The 19,582-nt window shown below is 47.6% G+C and overlaps 1 protein-coding gene across 1 annotated transcript in view; it reads left to right on the plus strand.

The window, feature by feature from the left end:
• The window catches only part of VRK1 (VRK serine/threonine kinase 1), a 220,283-nt gene extending 206,731 nt beyond the window's left edge, over positions 1–13,552 (plus strand). The window contains exon 13 of the mRNA XM_086937748.1: positions 13,322–13,552. Coding sequence (XP_086793874.1) covers positions 13,322–13,431 — 110 coding nt within the window. The 3' untranslated portion in view covers positions 13,432–13,552. The remainder of the gene's footprint in view (positions 1–13,321) is intronic.
• Positions 13,553–19,582: the final 6,030 nt, after the last annotated feature.

A 19,582-nucleotide genomic window follows, 5' to 3' on the forward strand; every position in this document is an offset into this window, starting at 1 on the left:
GGCAGACAAATAGTTTTTCTTCATAGGATAGAGGAGTATGACCCAATTAAACGTGTTGTCATCATTCTGTGATTTAATAAAAACGTGCCCAATTTTTCCTGACCAGTATGAAATCTAGAGAGGCACAATTTACTTTTTTTTTACTTGCGCTCCAAATACTGTATTAATGACCTTAGATCACACCCTCCAGCCCCTCTCCCTCCTCTCCCTTGTGCGTTGGCCCACCCCTAATTGAAGGAGCCATCCAGTAAAGAGCAAAAAAAAAAGTTCTCTTTTTCTTGAGGAGCACACAAAGATCTGGGGATGATAATGCGTTCCATTAATTCCTCCAGCTTCATTTACCGTTGTGCTATTTGTAGACTTGTAAACGTCCATCCTTACAGGAAGCTTTCGCCTTGGATTTTTCATTTTAAGTTCGAGAGGTGTAACTTATAATATAGCGGGTCAATAATATGAGCTGTTTTGAAGATGGGTCATGTGCAATACCAAATCAAACCCATAACCTTGAAGTCAAGATCAGAGTGATAATCATTGGCCTGCGTGCTATAGATTAAGCATGCGGCTGTACGGATTTTAGAGCTGAGCTTGGTTTTCGATTTACCGTGCTGTGGAATGGTTCTAAAATGCTAGCATCATACCTACATGTTAGGTCTTTCATTTTCACAGAGTAGAATTATTTGCCTTCTGTTTAATAACAAGAGATGTGGTGACAATTTTTGTGGCTTTTTTATTATAATGAAATATTTTATGCAAGGCCTGGTAGACCAATTTGTTTAAAATATATTTCTTTGAGAAAGACGTACCCAAATTCCTCAGCTACATACTCCTGTGCCTCCCCAATCCACTCGCCTATCAATTGAGCTCTAGAGGCAAAGCGATCACTCGAACTCTTGGGGCAGCATAACAGATCCTCTTCGCTAGGTGGGGAACAGAATTGGTACCAACACAACAGAACTGGCTACATACTATATGGGAAGTACTGGGGATGGGGAAGTTGACCGCTGTTGCCAAGCATCAACTCCCTCTCTTTGATAAGATGTGGCGACCGTGTATACAGTATCTATCAGATGAGTTTTATGAATTATCCTGCCCTCAATATACTCAAACTACGTTTGACATCCACAGATCACACTGCAAATTGCTTAAACATCAATACCCCACAAATCACTTGCACGTCTAACGCACACCCCCGTTCACCCCCGAACTTGACTCTTTATTGTCTCTCTGCTAAGCTCTACCATTTTACTTTTGTATGATACCTGCCTGATATATATTTTTTTCATTGTTACCACCGGCCGATGGATGTAGGTGGGTTATACTGTATCGTTCTTACTTGCTACATTACCAGTAAAACAGATTTAAATCAAAATATATTTAAATTTTTAGTCACTACCTCCTCCAGTGACGTATATTTCTCTGTATTCACTTTTCACCAAAACATTTGCTGCAAACCAGACTGTTTTCTATCTATTGTGGGACAATATTGAGCAATGGTGTCAACAATGGGTTGGAGGGACTAATCCTGGCTTGTTCTTGGATATTACTGGTACTGCCCTGGCTAAACCTAGTCTCCATTGCAATAAAAGGAAAAGGTGGGTAGTTAAAAGGTGCCAAATTGTCAACCACGCGAGAGACGCCCTTGAGGGCGATCGACAAGTAAACGCTATATGAGTAAAGTTTTTATTATCAAAATTGAATCTTTCATGCTTAGCCAGTGGTGGAAAGTGTAGCGTTCCAAAATGCAAAGAAGTGTAAAGTACAAAGCAAGAACTAATGCTAAATAGTTTTACATGACTAGTTAAGTAAGGAGCCAAATGTATGCTTGGTGTAAGGAGCAGATGTGTACCAGTGTAAACTGGTTCCAGTTAAGCACTAATAGAAGATCCTGCTAGTAGCACATTTTAACCATTATGTAACAACGGTATTTCGCCAAATATGTAGTGCACCATCTCTAGCTTACCTTATGTGGTTTAAAGCCACTCCGGACATGTTAACCGATTAAGAACTGCTAGATGCTGAGGCTTCTCAAACAAGCATTGGCAAAACCAGTAGGTCTTTCCTTTGGTTTATCAGACCATTAGGTTCGCATCTGACAGTGTGTTTAAAGTTTTCTTAAAACCTTTTCACAAAAATATTGAATATTGGGAGCCGGTGTGCACATATTGGTGTGTACATGCAGACCGTTATCTCTCAATATTTTTTTGGAATGGCTTTCTTATGAACATTAAAAGATGCAGCACGCCACTTCTGCTCCGGGCTGCCGCCACCGTCTAAAGCAATTTTCTGCAAGGCGGTGCCATACGCTTCCCAGGCTGGGGTGGCAAGGTTGCATAACACCTGGGGCACGCATTGCCAGGCGCGAAGTGAAGTGGTGAAAACGGACGGAGGAAGAACGGGCCGAACAAGGCGGGCGACCTAAACCCGGATGAAGTATCCGCCATCTTAACTACCCAGACCACACGTCTTTGCAATCACCGCCACGGGTGACTCCTGTGACCGGTGGTGAAGCTCCACAGCTTCGGGAGGTTGGATCGGGGCTCGGGAGGGAGCCTTGAGCTGCGGGATCCTGGCCAGCCTGCCAGTGATTGACGGAGGAGCAATCAGTACCAAAAAGCGAGAGTGCATCCACCATTTTGCTGCGTTGGAAGGTCGCAGGCCTCGTCTGGGCAGTGCTGACCGGCCGCTGGCGGAGGGCTCCAGCAGAGCAGAACTCAAACAGGTAGGGGGCTTCCTTCACGACTCGAGCTGTCTGCGGTCCAGTCTCCCTGCTGGCCTTTTGGGACCTGGTCCACAGTCTGGCGGCGGCACCCTCTGCCCTACTGCCTCCCACTGCCCGCATTGCCACACAGATCAAGTCCTCTACCGGCTGCCAGAGCGCAGCTCTCCATTCGAACCCCCAATTACAGGAGACTCTAATTGGGGCCTCCTGCACGCTGGCCCGTACCTTCTGCACCCCCAACTGACCTCTGGGCCTACAATAGCAAGCTGGCGCAGGGAGACAGACACCGCTGGTGGAAAACCCTGGGCGGAAGACGAGACCTTAAGCCACTTGGAGGGCCCAACATAACTCCTTCTCCCTGGTGAGAGCCGGCGAACTGACATAACATAGGGGGGGACCGGGTGGTGGGTCTGGGCCTCAGTTTACATATCCTATTGAGCCGTGCAGAATCCAGTACCGCATTGCCCCGCCAGGGTCTGTTTCTGTACACCTCCACCACCAGACTCACGGGAGCAGCTACTCCAACTGTTCACCAAGCTGGTCCCTTGAGCGCAGGGTCTGCAGCCCTGCACTGCCCTTCTCCAGACGCCGTAGTAGCCACCGCATTACAGCCCGCCTCGGAGATACCACCTTGTCTGCTGGGGGAGCTCCCGGGCCGCATTAGCTCCACGCTCCTAGAGGGACAACACTACAGGTCGACCTGCCAGGCCCCTTCTCTGTCTGTGGCCTTCACTCCCTAGAGGCAGATAGCTCCTGCAAGGCCTCCGAAACAGCACTCCACCTCACTGTGCCATTGGGACTGGTATTTTCCTGCTGCAAACCTGGTGACCGGGAACTAGGCCACGGCTGGGAGTTGACAACGGCTGGTGGGGCAACACCTTCTACGCGATCTACAGCGAAAGCCACCAGCAGTCACTGAATGTGACCCGTTAAGTTCGGGAAAGAGCCCTCAACAACCCCCTAAGACACTATGGTCATGGCCCTGTGGAACAAGGCAGGATCGGTACCGGCGCCTGACGCGACACTGGCGGCTGGAGGCCCCTCGGAGCCAGTTAAGCAATCCTCCAGGACTCTTTTCATGCAGGAACTTAAATCTGAAATAGGATCTCTGCGCACCGAGGTCCAGGCATGTGTCAAGGAGCTCCGGAAAGACGTAGGGGAGTTGGGTGGACCTTGAGAAGACCCTCGACACCCGTACCGAAGATCAGGAACACCTATGGCGGTGGCTCGCCACCCTGGAATAACAACACATCGATCTGCAGATCAAACAGGAGGATCTGGAAAATATGGGGCGCCGGAACATACAGGAGATTCCGATTGGGGTGGAAACACCAACATAATGACTTTTTGTGGCTGAACTACTTCACAACAGAGGCAATGACGACTCCTCGCCACCTGTCCTGTATCGCGCACATAATGTCTGGACTGCCTGGGAGGCCTAACCTCGTCCCGGATATCTTGACTCGGGTCCATTTTTTCACCAAGAAGGAGGCCATCCTCAAAACGGCTAGGGACAAATCTGAGATCCTGTGCAAGGGCGCGCCCATTCAGTTATTCCAAGATCTGGCCCCCATGACACTTCGACGCCGGAGAGACTTCCGACCCATCACAGACCAGCTCCGGCAGCTTTACATCCGCTACCAATTGGGACACCCCTTCGCTCTCATATTCCAGTGGCAGATCATACAGAGAGGCGGCCCAGTTACTTCAAAATCCCTGACACTCCCCCGGCATGTCCCACACGCAATCCTCAATAGGCCAGAGTCCCTTTGAAGCCACAGTGGACTACGGTTCGTCATGCCAGGCTTCCATCCTCCCGAGAGCTCTGCAGTTCATCCCAAAAAAAGCAGGACATAATCCATAAGATACCTTCTCCCCCAGGCTCGCAAACATCTGTCAACAAATAACTCAACCCTGTGCTTGTTGATCCAATAAATGTTCATCTTCTACCTCGGGGTGGATCCCCGACCATCACTTTGCAGCCGCTTCACCATTCCTTTCATCGCCCCAGAGACTCTTGTCAATCGAGGCCTAGCCTGTACTAAAGAGGCGTGGCCCTGGGCTCCGCTTTCAAGGTATAGATTTGTTCCACAACGCGATGACCAACCCCCACTCCTATTCCTGGGAGAGTGACATCTCTGGGACAGCCTGTGCCTATATGCCTGGCTAATCCCTGAACTGGAATAGGCCATGTTGGCCCTTAAACTATATGAATTGTTATGTTAGTCCTTATCCCTTCCCCCTCCTTTCCCTTCCCACCCATCCACATGGCGGGGGAGCCATATTGACACACGGAGTCCCCAGTAGTTACTGTGCTCCTCGGATCACCTGCCTGAGACGGCGCTTGATCTTGACGATAGGGGACCATGACTTCTGCACCCTGCCTGAAGATTATATCCCTTAATGTAAAGGGACTCAATTCCCCCAACAAGCGGTGCCAAATATGGAGATGCTTACTCTTGCTAAACCCTGTCACTGTTTTTTTTGCAGGAGACTCACCTTCTCAGGGCTGACGCCACGTGCATGTCACATCCACGCTTTCCTCTCCAGTTTTGGTCCTCGGCGCCCACTAGGACAACCGGGGTAGCTATCCTCTGCCGGGCGGGAATACACCAGGGTGACTCTAAGGTGATCCGTTGCACTGAGGGCAGGCTTCTTGAAGTGGTGGTCAAGTCGGGCCACGCGCACTCACCCTTTGCAACATCTACGCACCAAATCAGGGCCAAGACACTTTCTTGCGCAAGATCCTCCGAGAACATATAGCACTTGTGAACTCAGACCTAATAGTAGGGGGTGATTTCAATCTAGTGTGGAACGCAAACCTAGATCGCACCGGGGGCTCATTTCACAGGGTGGGCGCCATGTCGGCAGCAACGAAAAAATGCCTCACTGCTCTGGGTCTTAGACATTTGGCGGTACCACTCCCCGAGACCCGTGATTACTATTACTATTCCCACGCACACCGCTCCTATTCAGGCATTGATTATCTCTTTGTGTCACACTCTCTGGTTAAAGATCCGCTTTCAGCAACCATGTCTGATATCTCCATCTCTGACCATGCACATGTAGAATTACTCATCCAAGATCACTTTTCTCGCCCCAAGAGGCCTACTAGATGGCGATTTCCCCCTCACATCCTTAGAGATCCGGTGGACGGGGCAGAAATCCAGACCGCTACCGTCCTATTTTGAAACTAACAACCTCCCGGAGTTGCCGCTTCCAGTTCTATGGAGCGTGTTCAAAGCAACGATTCGCGGCACCCTCTATTGCCATTGCTCGGACGCGGGAGGCCCGCCTCTACGAGAACAAACTCACGTGCGAAATCAAAACTCTCGAGCAACTAGATCAGGAGCGCCCACTGGCAGTTCATTAGAGGCACTTGGTTATACTCTGGGGACAACTTAAGGCACAAAGAACTAACAAGGCCGAGCACGCTCTTCTCACGCTGCGACAGCGTTATTATGACGGAGGGGATAGGGTGGGTACCGTCTTGGCACGCCGTCTGAGATCACGCCCGACCAAAGCACACATTGCTAAACTAAAGCTAGAGGATGGGCCTTGGGTCACAACAGAACCCGCTAAAATCCAAGCATTTCAGCATTACTATGCGTCCCTGTATGCACGACATGTGCCTGCTGTGGGTCAAATATCGGCCACCTTAGAAGCCTGCGACTGGGACCCCCTGAGTGAGTACCACTCCAAACTATTGGAGGAACCCATTACATTAGAAGAATTAGCTAGCGCTCCTAAGGAACTTCCCCTCGGAAAAACACCGAGCCCCGATGGACTCCCAGTCTTGTTCTATTGCTCTTTCCTACCACAACTTCAATCTTATATGCTAGCCTTTTTAACTCTTTCACAGATACAAATGGGCCTTCCACGGATATGGCGATGGCTGAAATTGCTCTCATCGCGATGCCCGGGAAAGACCCTACGCTCTGCTCTTCCTTCCGCCCCATTACCCTGTTAAATACAGATCTCAAACTCTACACCAAAATCCTTGCCAAACGCCTTAGCACACACTTACCTGGCCTCATTGAACCTGATCAGGTGGGCTTTATTCAACAACTCCAAGGCGCAGACAACATGCGCCGAGTTGCGCACCTGATTGGGAAGGCAAAGCACTGGAAGATACCTGCGTGCTTGCTCTCGCTGGACCCTGAAAAAGCATTTGATCAGGTGGACTGGGGGTTCCTCCGCGCCGTCTTGCAGAAAGTAGGACTGGGCCCACAGATGATGGTGCGCATTATGGCTCCTTATATTTCACCGCTTGCCAGGGTATGAGTCAACGGACAACTTATACAATCTATCTCCATCCTTAGAGGTACCAGGCTGGGCTGCCCCTTGCCACCCCTATTGTTCGCCCTCATAATAGAGCCACTCGCTATTAAGATTCACCAGTCGCCCGATATCCCCGGACTCACCCTCGGGGGCGTCGAGCACAAGATTGCCCTGTTTGCAGACAACTCACTCTGACCCGATCCGCTCAATGCCATTGGTGCAAACCCTGCTCCAGTCTTAGAAACAAGTCCCACGGCTTAAAATTAATCATTCTAAGTCATGGGCTCTCAACCTCACGATTCCGCCCGCTGAGATTGCGACCCTGCAAGCACTCGTCCCCTACCAATGGGCAACCAGCTCTGTTTAGATATCTTGGGCTTAACCTGCATCCGATTTGACTACTTCGTCCCAGGCTAATTGGCAGGAATATAAAAATTCAATTGTGGCTGATCTACGGGCGTGGAGATCTTAGGCGCTCTCCTGGTTGGAGCGTCTTAATACAGTTAAAATGTCCATTCTTCCAAAGATACTTTACTTATTCTAGACCCTGCCGACGCCCATCCCAGAACACCAAATCCAGAGCCTGCAGCGTGAACTAGTCGCCTTCATATGGGGAGGGAGGAAACTACTAGTCTCTAGCAAAATCTTAATGCTCCTGTGCGAAACGAGTGGCCTCGCTTGCCCTAATTTGGTAGAATATTATTTGGTGTCTCACCTTCGCTTTATACGGGAGAAGACTGCCTGTGAGAGCGAGTAGGTATGGTTCCACATGGACAGGGCAGTTACATGTCGCCCTGTTTGGGACCAGGCCTGGCTTCCTCGCGAGGCACGTCACCGCAGCGCCTACATGACGGTCCCTACCAAAACGGTATTGGCGATCTGGGAGAAACTGGCTGTCCGCAGAGGCCTCACCTCCTTTCCATCTCGCACACTCCAATTGACCGCAACCCGCAATTCCCTCCTGCTTGTCGCCAACTCTACTTCGTAAACTGGACAGACTAGGGCTGTAGGACGACACAAGACCTATTCCTAGGGGATAACTTTAAAACCTTTGCCCAATGAAAACAGGAATTCAGGTTAACATAGAAGGAGAGATACCAATATATACAACTCCGGCACTGGATACAGGGGTCCTCTCTGTCACAGGCAGTCACACAACCTTTTACCCTGGTTGAACAGAGGGTGCGCACATTCAACAATTCCAAGGGGATTAATATCTTGGATAAATCAAATTCTCCAACACTCACAACGCCTTAACTGTCACCCATACCAGCAGCAATGGCAAGCTTTATCAGATGCCGACATTACCCCCACTCAGTGGACATGTCTTTGGCGCGACATCCCGAAAACATTCCATAGCATCCCCCAGCAGGAGTCCGCCTATAAGGTAATGGCCCATTGCTACTATACTCCCACTAGACTTCAGAAAATGTTCCCCAACACTTCACCCCTCTGTTGGCGCTGCACTCACACGCTGGGCGATTTCATACACATCAGGTGGTCGTGCTCTCTCTTGGCCACCTACTGGAAAGAAGTCCTCAGCTACATTAAACGGGTAGTAGGCTACCCGCTGCCTGAAAATCCGCTCACAATCATTCTGGGCCTCAGGCCGGTGAGCCTACGTGTTATGACCCGCTGAGATCGGCATCTGTCTCCATATGCTTGGCATTGCTAAGCAGACTATCGCCCTTCATTGGAAAAAATCTGAAACACCTTCCACAAATGTATGGTTCACCCGCCTGTTGCACACGGTGGCAATGGAGCTGCTAACGGCGCGCCTACAGTTTCGAGGCACCAAATTCACGACGCTGTGGAAGCCGCTGGTGGATCTTCTGGGACGTCTGGAGAATGCTAGACTACAGCCACCAGGACTGCGGGCCTTGCGCATCTTTGACAATGCGGTCCATCCTACAGATCCAGAGGGTTTTTGGATTCCCGCTGACTGATTGCCCCGCTCGGCTCCCTAATGCACCCTTTGCAACTTGGACTCTATACCTCTCAGCACTCTGACCATCACTGCCACTCTTGGCTTCGCCCCAAGCATTGCTTGAGACTGTAACTGACATAGGTTCAGCAGCACATCCCAGCAGTACGAGATGTCATGGTAAGAGTGTTAAAGTACCACTGTGCATCCCCCGCCACATCATCTCCCCTTCCCCTGCTGACCCCTCCCCATCCTTCTCCCCTCCCTATTGGTTGTTTCTTTCTCTTGTTAGTGATATATTGACAACAGCTACAACAGAGGTGCCATCGCACAGGTAGGCCCTATTTGGTGGAGAACGAGATTTAAAGCAATGACCCATGGCTCTCCGCCCTAGCATCATAGCCTTTATCGCTAGGCAATCAGAACTTTACGATGCTTACACCAGAGATCTGTACACCTGATGTTATAATCTACCGCTAATACTGTGATTTATTGTAGTGCGCAATGCTCTCGCATTTGGTCCGTTCGGCCTACCGAGCCAACAATGTATGAATAAGGTACGGAATGCAGAACTTGGTAATATTCTGAAGCACCTGTCAACTGTTGTACTGAATAATGCACTGTAGTTATAAATGCTAATAAAAACGTACTGAAAAAAATAAAGATGCAAATGGTTGTGCACCAACAGGGTGAAGTCTTTGAATGTTTTTGTAAACAAATGTAACAATAAGATTCGACAATGCCTAATCTTGCATGTGTATTTGCGTGCAAAGGCATCCTTTTTGTAACTGGGTTGAAAGCTAATTAAAAGATGGGAGCTCTTGCGTGCACCTGTGCTTGCCAGGGCGACAATATTTGGAATGGGTTAAACAGCCTATTTTAAAATATGGCCGCGGTTAGATGTGGGAGTCTCTAGTTAGCAGAGGTATGCTCCTTATTGAAGTACGGATCCTTCGTACTCGTCAAGATAAGGAAGTTACACACTTTAGATAACCCCTGCTTCACCCTATTGGTAGCTTGGCACGAGCAGACAGGCTTATCCCAAAGGCAAGATGTAAAGCATTTGCACCCAGGCACACAGTAACACAGTGAAAACACTACAAATGGACACCACACACATTTAGGGGGGGAAAGTATCTTTATCTAAACCAAGCAAGACCAAAAAAGACAAAAATCCCACATAAAATTCAAAATATGACATTTAAAAGGTTTCAAGCAGTTCTGTCCTTAGAAATCTATAGATGAGTGATTTTACACAATGTGTAAAATGGAAAGTGTTGAAAAACCCAGCGATGCGTCCATTCCTGATTCTTTGAGGCAATGCAACAGTTCTGCATGTAGAAGTGATGCATCGAATCCGAACTGTAGGGGTAAGTGATGCGTTGATTACAAGACAGTTCTAGTCTGCGGGTGATGCGTCCAAAAACTTGCAGCACAGGTGCGCTGGAGTCCATGCAGCGGCGGCAAACAGACGCTGTGTAGATACTTTTTCAGCTACAGTCACGTGTAGATTCGTACAGCCTCACAGCAGGGCCTATGTCGGAGGTCGGTGCACTGGACTCGGAGTGCAGCACATTTTTCAGCCCCTGACAGGCACTGTCAATTCTTCTGCCGCACAGCGGCTGAGCGTGGAAATTTCTCCCGCTCGGCATTCTCTTAGTAATCTTTATTGCAAAAGTCTCTGAGCTCAGTAAAAACTAGTTCTGTACTCCCTGGTCCCGCTTGACTTCAGGAGGTAGAGACAGCATTGTGCAGTGAAGACACAGCCTATTGAGGTGTTAGTGAAAACTCCTCCCATCACTCTAAATGCAGAAAGGTCTATTCAGCCTGGCTATGAGACAACCATGAAAGGCAAGGCACACCTCAAACCCCTTGGGGCTGTCTAGATTAAATGCATATCCCCATTTCCTGTTACTCCAAAACCAGAGGGTGAATACACAAACAGGCAGAGGCAGACAGGATGGTTTAACAAGAAAATGCCCACTTTCTAAAAGTGTCATTCTCAAATACAATTTAAAAACCACCTTCACTAAAAGGTGTGTTATTAAATTCTGAATTCTGAGAGCCTAAACTCCAAATCTCTATCTCATCCCAAGGTTAAAGTTACACTCGTAAGATGTGACATGGCAGCTCCCATGTTAACATATGGGACAGACAGCCTTTCAATAGTGAAAAGCCTTTTCAATAGTGAAAAGCAAAATGTAAAGGATTTCACTATCAGGACATGTGAAACACACCAGCACATGTCCTTCATTTTTAATACACTCCCCTGTGCACATGGGGTGCCTTGTGCCTACCTGAGGGGTGCCTTACATGTAAGGAAAGGGAAGGTTAGGGCCTGCAAGTGGGTGCACTTGCCAGGTCGAAATGGCCATTGAAAACGTCACGCGCAGAAACTGCAGTTACAGGTCTGAGACACATTTACAGGGCTATTCATGTGGGTGGCACCACCAGTGCTGCAGGCCCTGGCCACACACAGTGCACTTTATTAGGGGCTTACCAGTAAATCAAATATGCTAATTAGGGCGAACCTGATCCGAATCACTATTTAACAAAGGAGCATTTGCACTTTGGCACCATCAGTGGCAAATTGCCCAGAGTACCTAAACCAATAATTTACAAAAAGGGGATGACCCGGTGTCCCTCAGAACCTGGGTATGTAACGGTTTAACAAAAAATTGGTTCTGTTGGGTAGTACAGGTTATTTGAACAATGCTCATAAATGCAAATGAAAACAAATCAGCTCTCTGATACAGGGACTAGTGTTAAGTGAGAAATCAATTGCTCAAAACACGGAAGAACGAGGTTATAAGTTCAAAAGTATTGTATTGTACATATTAATACATGATTACTTCTATACAAAACGGAATTACTTCATTCGTAAGTTAATTTATACATACAAAGCAGGACCGTGATAAACAATTTTTGTGACTTTTTGTGAAAGAGTGCTCAGTGAACAGGGTAATATATACAGTGTGAAAAATAAATCAATACAGATGATTCCTGTTGATTACTGTGGGAATCCTGGTGATTCTGAACCTATGGATTCGTCGACAAATTCGACCCTGGTGTGCCCCTGTAGGTGGTCACGGCGGGTCATTCTCAAGACAGGGGGAGGGGGGAGGTTCAAAGATCAAGGCAGGAGTTCCTTGGGTTGATCTGGTATGGCTCAATGGCCTCTCGCATCTAACGCGTGTGTCTCCAAACACGGGTGCAATCTCACTGTCTGGAGCCGGTAACTGCATGGATGCCATTGAGCCATACCAGATGTACATGCACATTCACTCAAAAACCTCTGCCCTATGGGCATGATAATCTGAACAAAAAGGTCTAGAGTGGTCTTCTGTGAGAATTGAAGGTAGCTCTGTTTCTTGTACCTGTGAGCATTGGTCTGGCTGATGCCTTCATTCATCCCCTCAATCACATTCAAGCCTTTGCTTCGGGCCACATCAGTCTCATCAACCCTACAACTCCTAGAACTCTCGTTGGATACTGCTAGCCTTGAGTCTTATCTCCTATTCATTTCTATGTTCAAGCAGGGTAGTACCACAGCCACTTTTGGGGTACAGCTCTTGGGGGGGTCCTCTTCCTGAGTAATGGAGAGGAGTAGGTGACTATTCTGGAATAGGTAGGTATCATCATAGAAAACATGCCAGTTGAACTCCTGGTACAGAAAGGCAGTATCTGTTCTGAGCCTCACTGCTTCAACTCCCTTCTTTCAGTGGCACTGAACTGCTTCACACGTATTAATATTATTTTATATTTGGGCCCACACATGCAACCATTTTCAGCATGAGCGTAACAATCCTTGGAGAACACTAGAGAATATTTAGCCTTTTTATTTGCTTAAATCTGGATAAATTATAACTGTGTGGCCTAATGGGCAATGTCAAGCAATTGACCGGTGGCAAGACTGAACTGTAATCTGTTAAAATGTCATCATATTTGCAGGTGCAACCTTCTTACCTCTTATCTTTCATACTCTGATATGCCAAAATAGGTTCAACATAATTGTAAAGTGAAATGTTGCCAAGTTGTTCCTTACATAAATGTGAGTGGTTTCTTGTTGTGGTTTTACCCCTGGCTGTAACAAATGGTCTTGAAGTTCTCCTTTCTCTATGAGAGAGATAATCGAAATTGCACTGCTGAGGACCAAATCCCATAACAGTGACTAGATGTTTGTATTGAAACGGAGACCCGCAGCAGGATTTTCAAATTTCCATGATTTGTAGCATTGATAATTTCCAGGTTACATGTTTAAAAAAAAAGATTGTTTTTTGCACCTATGTCGATCTTTTAACTAGCACATGTACAGTGTGGTCAACTGTGTTGTCATAAATCTACTTCCCATGCTGTTTTGATTAAATTATTTGCCTTTTTTTATTTTTAAACTACAGGACCAAAAGCGTCTCCTTCTGGAAGAAGAGGAGGTGCTGCCACTTCAGCAGGCAGAGGAAAAGCAAACCCTTCACGGGGAAGAGGCACAAAAAGTGGTAGTAAAAAATAAACCGGCTCCAATGTCTGCAAGGTGTAATCTTTCTTTTTTAAGTGCTGCTTTTATTTACATGTAGTGCAGAAAAAATTATATACCTATTTTCGAAAAATAAACTTTTATAAAAAAAAGTGAATTCTAGTGTTTTGCTTTAATCAAATATCAATATATATATATATATATATATATATATATATATATATATATATATATATATATATATATATATATATATATATATTGTTACACAAATTGCCCTGAAGCATTCGGAAGGCACTCGCGTTGCTCCGCCATCCAGCATTATAATGCAGCCTGTTCACTCACCCTGTATGCCATTTCATATAGCCGACGCGTTTCAGGGCTCAAGGCCCCTTCTTCCTGGGCAAAGACATACACACACGAAGCCTGCATTTCACTTTTTCGGTTTTATTTCAAACAGTCCTGCGCCCGTGGGCGTGTTCTTGTTACACTTCCCTCAATGGTTTCTGGGGCTTGGAGTCCTTTATGCAGGTAAGTGCGTTCTTCAGTATGCGCTAAATAAAGTTCGTTTTGTCTCTAAGTGAGTTACAGAGCTTTGAAACAGGCCAATTTCACATATATGAGCAACGTGCTGTTTAACCTGAATTGTTCAGAGATGCAGCCTCTGGCAGCTGGTGACTGTCGTTTCCTCCAACTGTCGACGGTGCTCTTCCCACGGCCAGGCTGCCGTGCGATAATTTTGTTACACAAATTGCCCTGAAGCATTCGGAAGGCACTCGCGTTGCTCCGCCATCCAGCATTATAATGCAGCCTGTTCACTCACCCTGTATGCCATTTCATATAGCCGACGCGTTTCAGGGCTCAAGGCCCCTTCTTCCTGGGTAAAGACATACACACACGAAGCCTGCATTTCACTTTTTCGGTTTTATTTCAAACAGTCCTGCGCCCGTGGGCGTGTTCTTGTTACACTTCCCTCAATGGTTTCTGGGGCTTGGAGTCCTTTATGCAGGTAAGTGCGTTCTTCAGTATGCGCTAAATAAAGTTCGTTTTGTCTCTAAGTGAGTTACAGAGCTTTGAAACAGGCCAATTTCACATATATGAGCAACGTGCTGTTTAACCTGAATTGTTCAGAGATGCAGCCTCTGGCAGCTGGTGACTGTCGTTTCCTCCAACTGTCGACGGTGCTCTTCCCACGGCCAGGCTGCCGTGCGATAATTTTGTTACACAAATTGCCCTGAAGCATTCGGAAGGCACTCGCGTTGCTCCGCCATCCAGCATTATAATGCAGCCTGTTCACTCACCCTGTATGCCATTTCATATAGCCGACGCGTTTCAGGGCTCAAGGCCCCTTCTTCCTGGCCAAAGACATACACACACGAAGCCTGCATTTCACTTTTTCGGTTTTATTTCAAACAGTCCTGCGCCCGTGGGCGTGTTCTTGTTACACTTCCCTCAATGGTTTCTGGGGCTTGGAGTCCTTTATGCAGGTAAGTGCGTTCTTCAGTATGCGCTAAATAAAGTTCGTTTTGTCTCTAAGTGAGTTACAGAGCTTTGAAACAGGCCAATTTCACATATATGAGCAACGTGCTGTTTAACCTGAATTGTTCAGAGATGCAGCCTCTGGCAGCTGGTGACTGTCGTTTCCTCCAACTGTCGACGGTGCTCTTCCCACGGCCAGGCTGCCGTGCGATAATTTTGTTACACAAATTGCCCTGAAGCATTCGGAAGGCACTCGCGTTGCTCCGCCATCCAGCATTATAATGCAGCCTGTTCACTCACCCTGTATGCCATTTCATATAGCCGACGCGTTTCAGGGCTCAAGGCCCCTTCTTCCTGGGCAAAGACATACACACACGAAGCCTGCATTTCACTTTTTCGGTTTTATTTCAAACAGTCCTGCGCCCGTGGGCGTGTTCTTGTTACACTTCCCTCAATGGTTTCTGGGGCTTGGAGTCCTTTATGCAGGTAAGTGCGTTCTTCAGTATGCGCTAAATAAAGTTCGTTTTGTCTCTAAGTGAGTTACAGAGCTTTGAAACAGGCCAATTTCACATATATGAGCAACGTGCTGTTTAACCTGAATTGTTCAGAGATGCAGCCTCTGGCAGCTGGTGACTGTCGTTTCCTCCAACTGTCGACGGTGCTCTTCCCACGGCCAGGCTGCCGTGCGATAATTTTGTTACACAAATTGCCCTGAAGCATTCGGAAGGCACTCGCGTTGCTCCGCCATCCAGCATTATAATGCAGCCTGTTCACTCACCCTGTATGCCATTTCATATAGCCGACGCGTTTCAGGGCTCAAGGCCCCTTCTTCCTGGGCAAAGACATACACACACGAAGCCTGCATTTCACTTTTTCGGTTTTATTTCAAACAGTCCTGCGCCCGTGGGCGTGTTCTTGTTACACTTCCCTCAATGGTTTCTGGGGCTTGGAGTCCTTTATGCAGGTAAGTGCGTTCTTCAGTATGCGCTAAATAAAGTTCGTTTTGTCTCTAAGTGAGTTACAGAGCTTTGAAACAGGCCAATTTCACATATATGAGCAACGTGCTGTTTAACCTGAATTGTTCAGAGATGCAGCCTCTGGCAGCTGGTGACTGTCGTTTCCTCCAACTGTCGACGGTGCTCTTCCCACGGCCAGGCTGCCGTGCGATAATTTTGTTACACAAATTGCCCTGAAGCATTCGGAAGGCACTCGCGTTGCTCCGCCATCCAGCATTATAATGCAGCCTGTTCACTCACCCTGTATGCCATTTCATATAGCCGACGCGTTTCAGGGCTCAAGGCCCCTTCTTCCTGGGCAAAGACATACACACACGAAGCCTGCATTTCACTTTTTCGGTTTTATTTCAAACAGTCCTGCGCCCGTGGGCGTGTTCTTGTTACACTTCCCTCAATGGTTTCTGGGGCTTGGAGTCCTTTATGCAGGTAAGTGCGTTCTTCAGTATGCGCTAAATAAAGTTCGTTTTGTCTCTAAGTGAGTTACAGAGCTTTGAAACAGGCCAATTTCACATATATGAAGGGAAGAGCACCGTCGACAGTTGGAGGAAACGACAGTCACCAGCTGCCAGAGGCTGCATCTCTGAACAATTCAGGTTAAACAGCACGTTGCTCATATATGTGAAATTGGCCTGTTTCAAAGCTCTGTAACTCACTTAGAGACAAAACAAACTTTATTTAGCGCATACTGAAGAACGCACTTACCTGCATAAAGGACTCCAAGCCCCAGAAACCATTGAGGGAAGTGTAACAAGAACACGCCCACGGGCGCAGGACTGTTTGAAATAAAACCGAAAAAGTGAAATGCAGGCTTCGTGTGTGTATGTCTTTGCCCAGGAAGAAGGGGCCTTGAGCCCTGAAACGCGTCGGCTATATGAAATGGCATACAGGGTGAGTGAACAGGCTGCATTATAATGCTGGATGGCGGAGCAACGCGAGTGCCTTCCGAATGCTTCAGGGCAATTTGTGTAACAATATATATATATATATATATATATATATATATATTCATATTCCACAAAGTGCATGGAGCATTCAGGAGGTCACACAGCTTGGAATCCACCATCCGGTCTATGTCATTCTCCCCAGCGTTGTGCCTCAGTTACCTGTTGTGCCTGACGCGTTTCGATGCCTCGCGCATCTCATCAGAGGCTGCTTTGCTTTATCGGTGGAAAAGGCCCTCTTTTATTTCTATTCTGACATGCAGGTGATTTCTTTTACCCTAAGTGGGTCTGCGCTGTTTATGCAAAATATGTGGTGCATGCTGGGAACTGGAGTTACTCGATTCGAATCTCGAGTTCCAAGGGAGCCTTCAAATTATCCCCACTGTAAAGTCATTTAAAAGCATTTTGATTTTCCTGTATTAGGATTCAGCACAAGTTGGGGAGTTCATTAGGACGGACTCCAGCCGCTGTAACGCCACGGATGAGTTCGATGACACAGCCTCTCTTTTTCGTGTTTTTAGAGATGGTGCTCCTCCCGCGACGGGGCCGCCGCTAAAGTTCTGTTTCCACAAAGTGCCCTGGAGCATTCGGGAGGTCACACGGCTTGGAATCCACCATCCGGTCTATGTCATTCTTCCCAACGTTGTGCCTCAGTTACCTGTTGTGCTTGACGCGTTTCGATGCCTCGCGCATCTCATCAGAGGCTGCTTTGCTTTATCGGTGGAAAAGGCCCTCTTTTATTTCTATTCTGGCACTCCAACTCCCAAAATGCAATAGAACACTGTCCCTTGTGGGCGGCCCATCCAGGGCGTGGCATCGAACATTTAAGATGTGGGGGAGTGCCTGGTTGCGATTTCGTCTGTAAAGCCTCTGAAGAAGAAGTTATTCGAAACGCGTAAGGCATGACGCACTCATAAGGCATGACGCACTCATTGCTACAATGTTTCCAGCTTGTTGTGCACCGCCCGTACCTTTCTATAAAGGTTTAAAGGTTGAACCTTCGCAGCTGCCCGTGTGCTTCCTAACTTGTGTGGCAACCTTGGAGCTTCTATATATATATATCACGCTCCAATTCCTCCTCACATACGAGAAAGACGACAGCACTCGGGGTTACTTATCGAGAAAGTGCAGGTTTGCTTATTTATTTATATATATATATATATATATATATATATATATATATATATATATATATTTATACTACTATTATAAAGAGAGAACACAAACCTTTGAGCCAGGTAAACTCGAAAAGTACACCACCAATCAAAACACCCAAGACATCTTTGAAAACCGCAGGGCAAGCAGAAGGACATAGGCTATTAAAAATAAAAAATATACGTTGTTTAAAAAATTTCGAAATAAAAATAAAGTAGTCCCTTGCAAGTAGCGCCGGCCCAGACGTCTGCATGATGACATCATTTGCGTTTGCGCTCCCTGGCAACACTTCCGGAAATGGCGCTGAAGATCGCGACCTGCTGGGAGGACTGCCGCGGCCCTGCTTGCTGCTGGGCGAAGTGGCGGCCTGTGCGGGCAGGGCGCATGGAGAGTGGCGGCCTGTGCGGGCGGGGCGCCTGGAGAGTGGCGGCCTGTGCGGGCGGGGCGCCTGGAGCAGGACCGGCGGCTGAGGTAAGGATCAGGCTCTCCGGGACACGGCGGGAGGGGGCCGAGACGGGAGGGGGCCAGGCCGGGAGGGGGCGGGAGGGGCCCGGGGGCAGAAGTGCACGCAAGCCTCAAATGCTGCCCCCAGCCCCTTTCTGCCCCAGGCAATGCTGGGGCGGGCTGCTAGTATATATATATATATATATATATATATATATATATATATATATATATATATATATATATATATATATATATGAAAAAACAAAGGTTTCTGGCACATTATAATAAGGAAAAAACATTAAATAAAACTTGGAAATTCACAGAAAAAAACAGGGACGTCGTAGTTGGGCTCAGATTTCCCTTATACAAAATCATAGAAATTCAGTAGTCAGTTACCTGAGCTAATTATAACGTATAACCCCGCAATGCACTGCTTATGACCTCCCATAATATATCACATGACTGATGACCTCTCAAACGTCATCACTTATGACATCATCCAGTGATTGTGAGTGTTTTCTAAGTGTTAAAGATATATACTAAGATACTACAGAAGTTAAATTAGTATATAATGTGTTTACTACAATTGGGTGATCCTATTTGTAACACATTATGTGACTGGCTGTGTCACTGTGTGTATCTGTGAGTAGGTTTCAGAGTGGCTGTATGGGTGTGTCAGTATGTATGGGTGAGTATGTGAGAGGCTGTATGGGTGAGTGGGGTATGAGTGGCTGTATGCGTGAGTGGGTGCATAAGTGGTATATGTGTGAGTGAGTGGGTATGTGAGTGACTATGGGTGAGTGTTTGTGAAAGTAACTGTATGGGTGAGTGCTTGTGTCAGTGACTGTGAAGGTGGGGGGAATACAGGACTCGGGACACACGCCGTGAGGGCAACGGCTCATTCCTACCTGTCCCTACTGCCGTGAGGGCAACTGCATCTTCCTCTCTACCTTCCGTGCAGTGAGGGCAACTGCCGCAGTCTCCATCACGTCGGACCCACCAGCAGCGGGAAACTACATCTCCCAGCTGCTCCGGGGTCCGGCGCAGCTGCACTGACGCCATCTACGCGCCCGGAGGCGCTTTAAGTGCAAGGGACAAGGGCGGGGCCGTCCGGGGCCGGCAGAGGCCGGGCTGGGCCCTGTCAATCAA

This window comes from Lissotriton vulgaris, chromosome 9 (genome assembly GCF_964263255.1).
Source record: "Lissotriton vulgaris chromosome 9, aLisVul1.2, whole genome shotgun sequence".
In the NCBI taxonomy this organism is placed as follows: Eukaryota; Metazoa; Chordata; class Amphibia; order Caudata; family Salamandridae; genus Lissotriton; species Lissotriton vulgaris.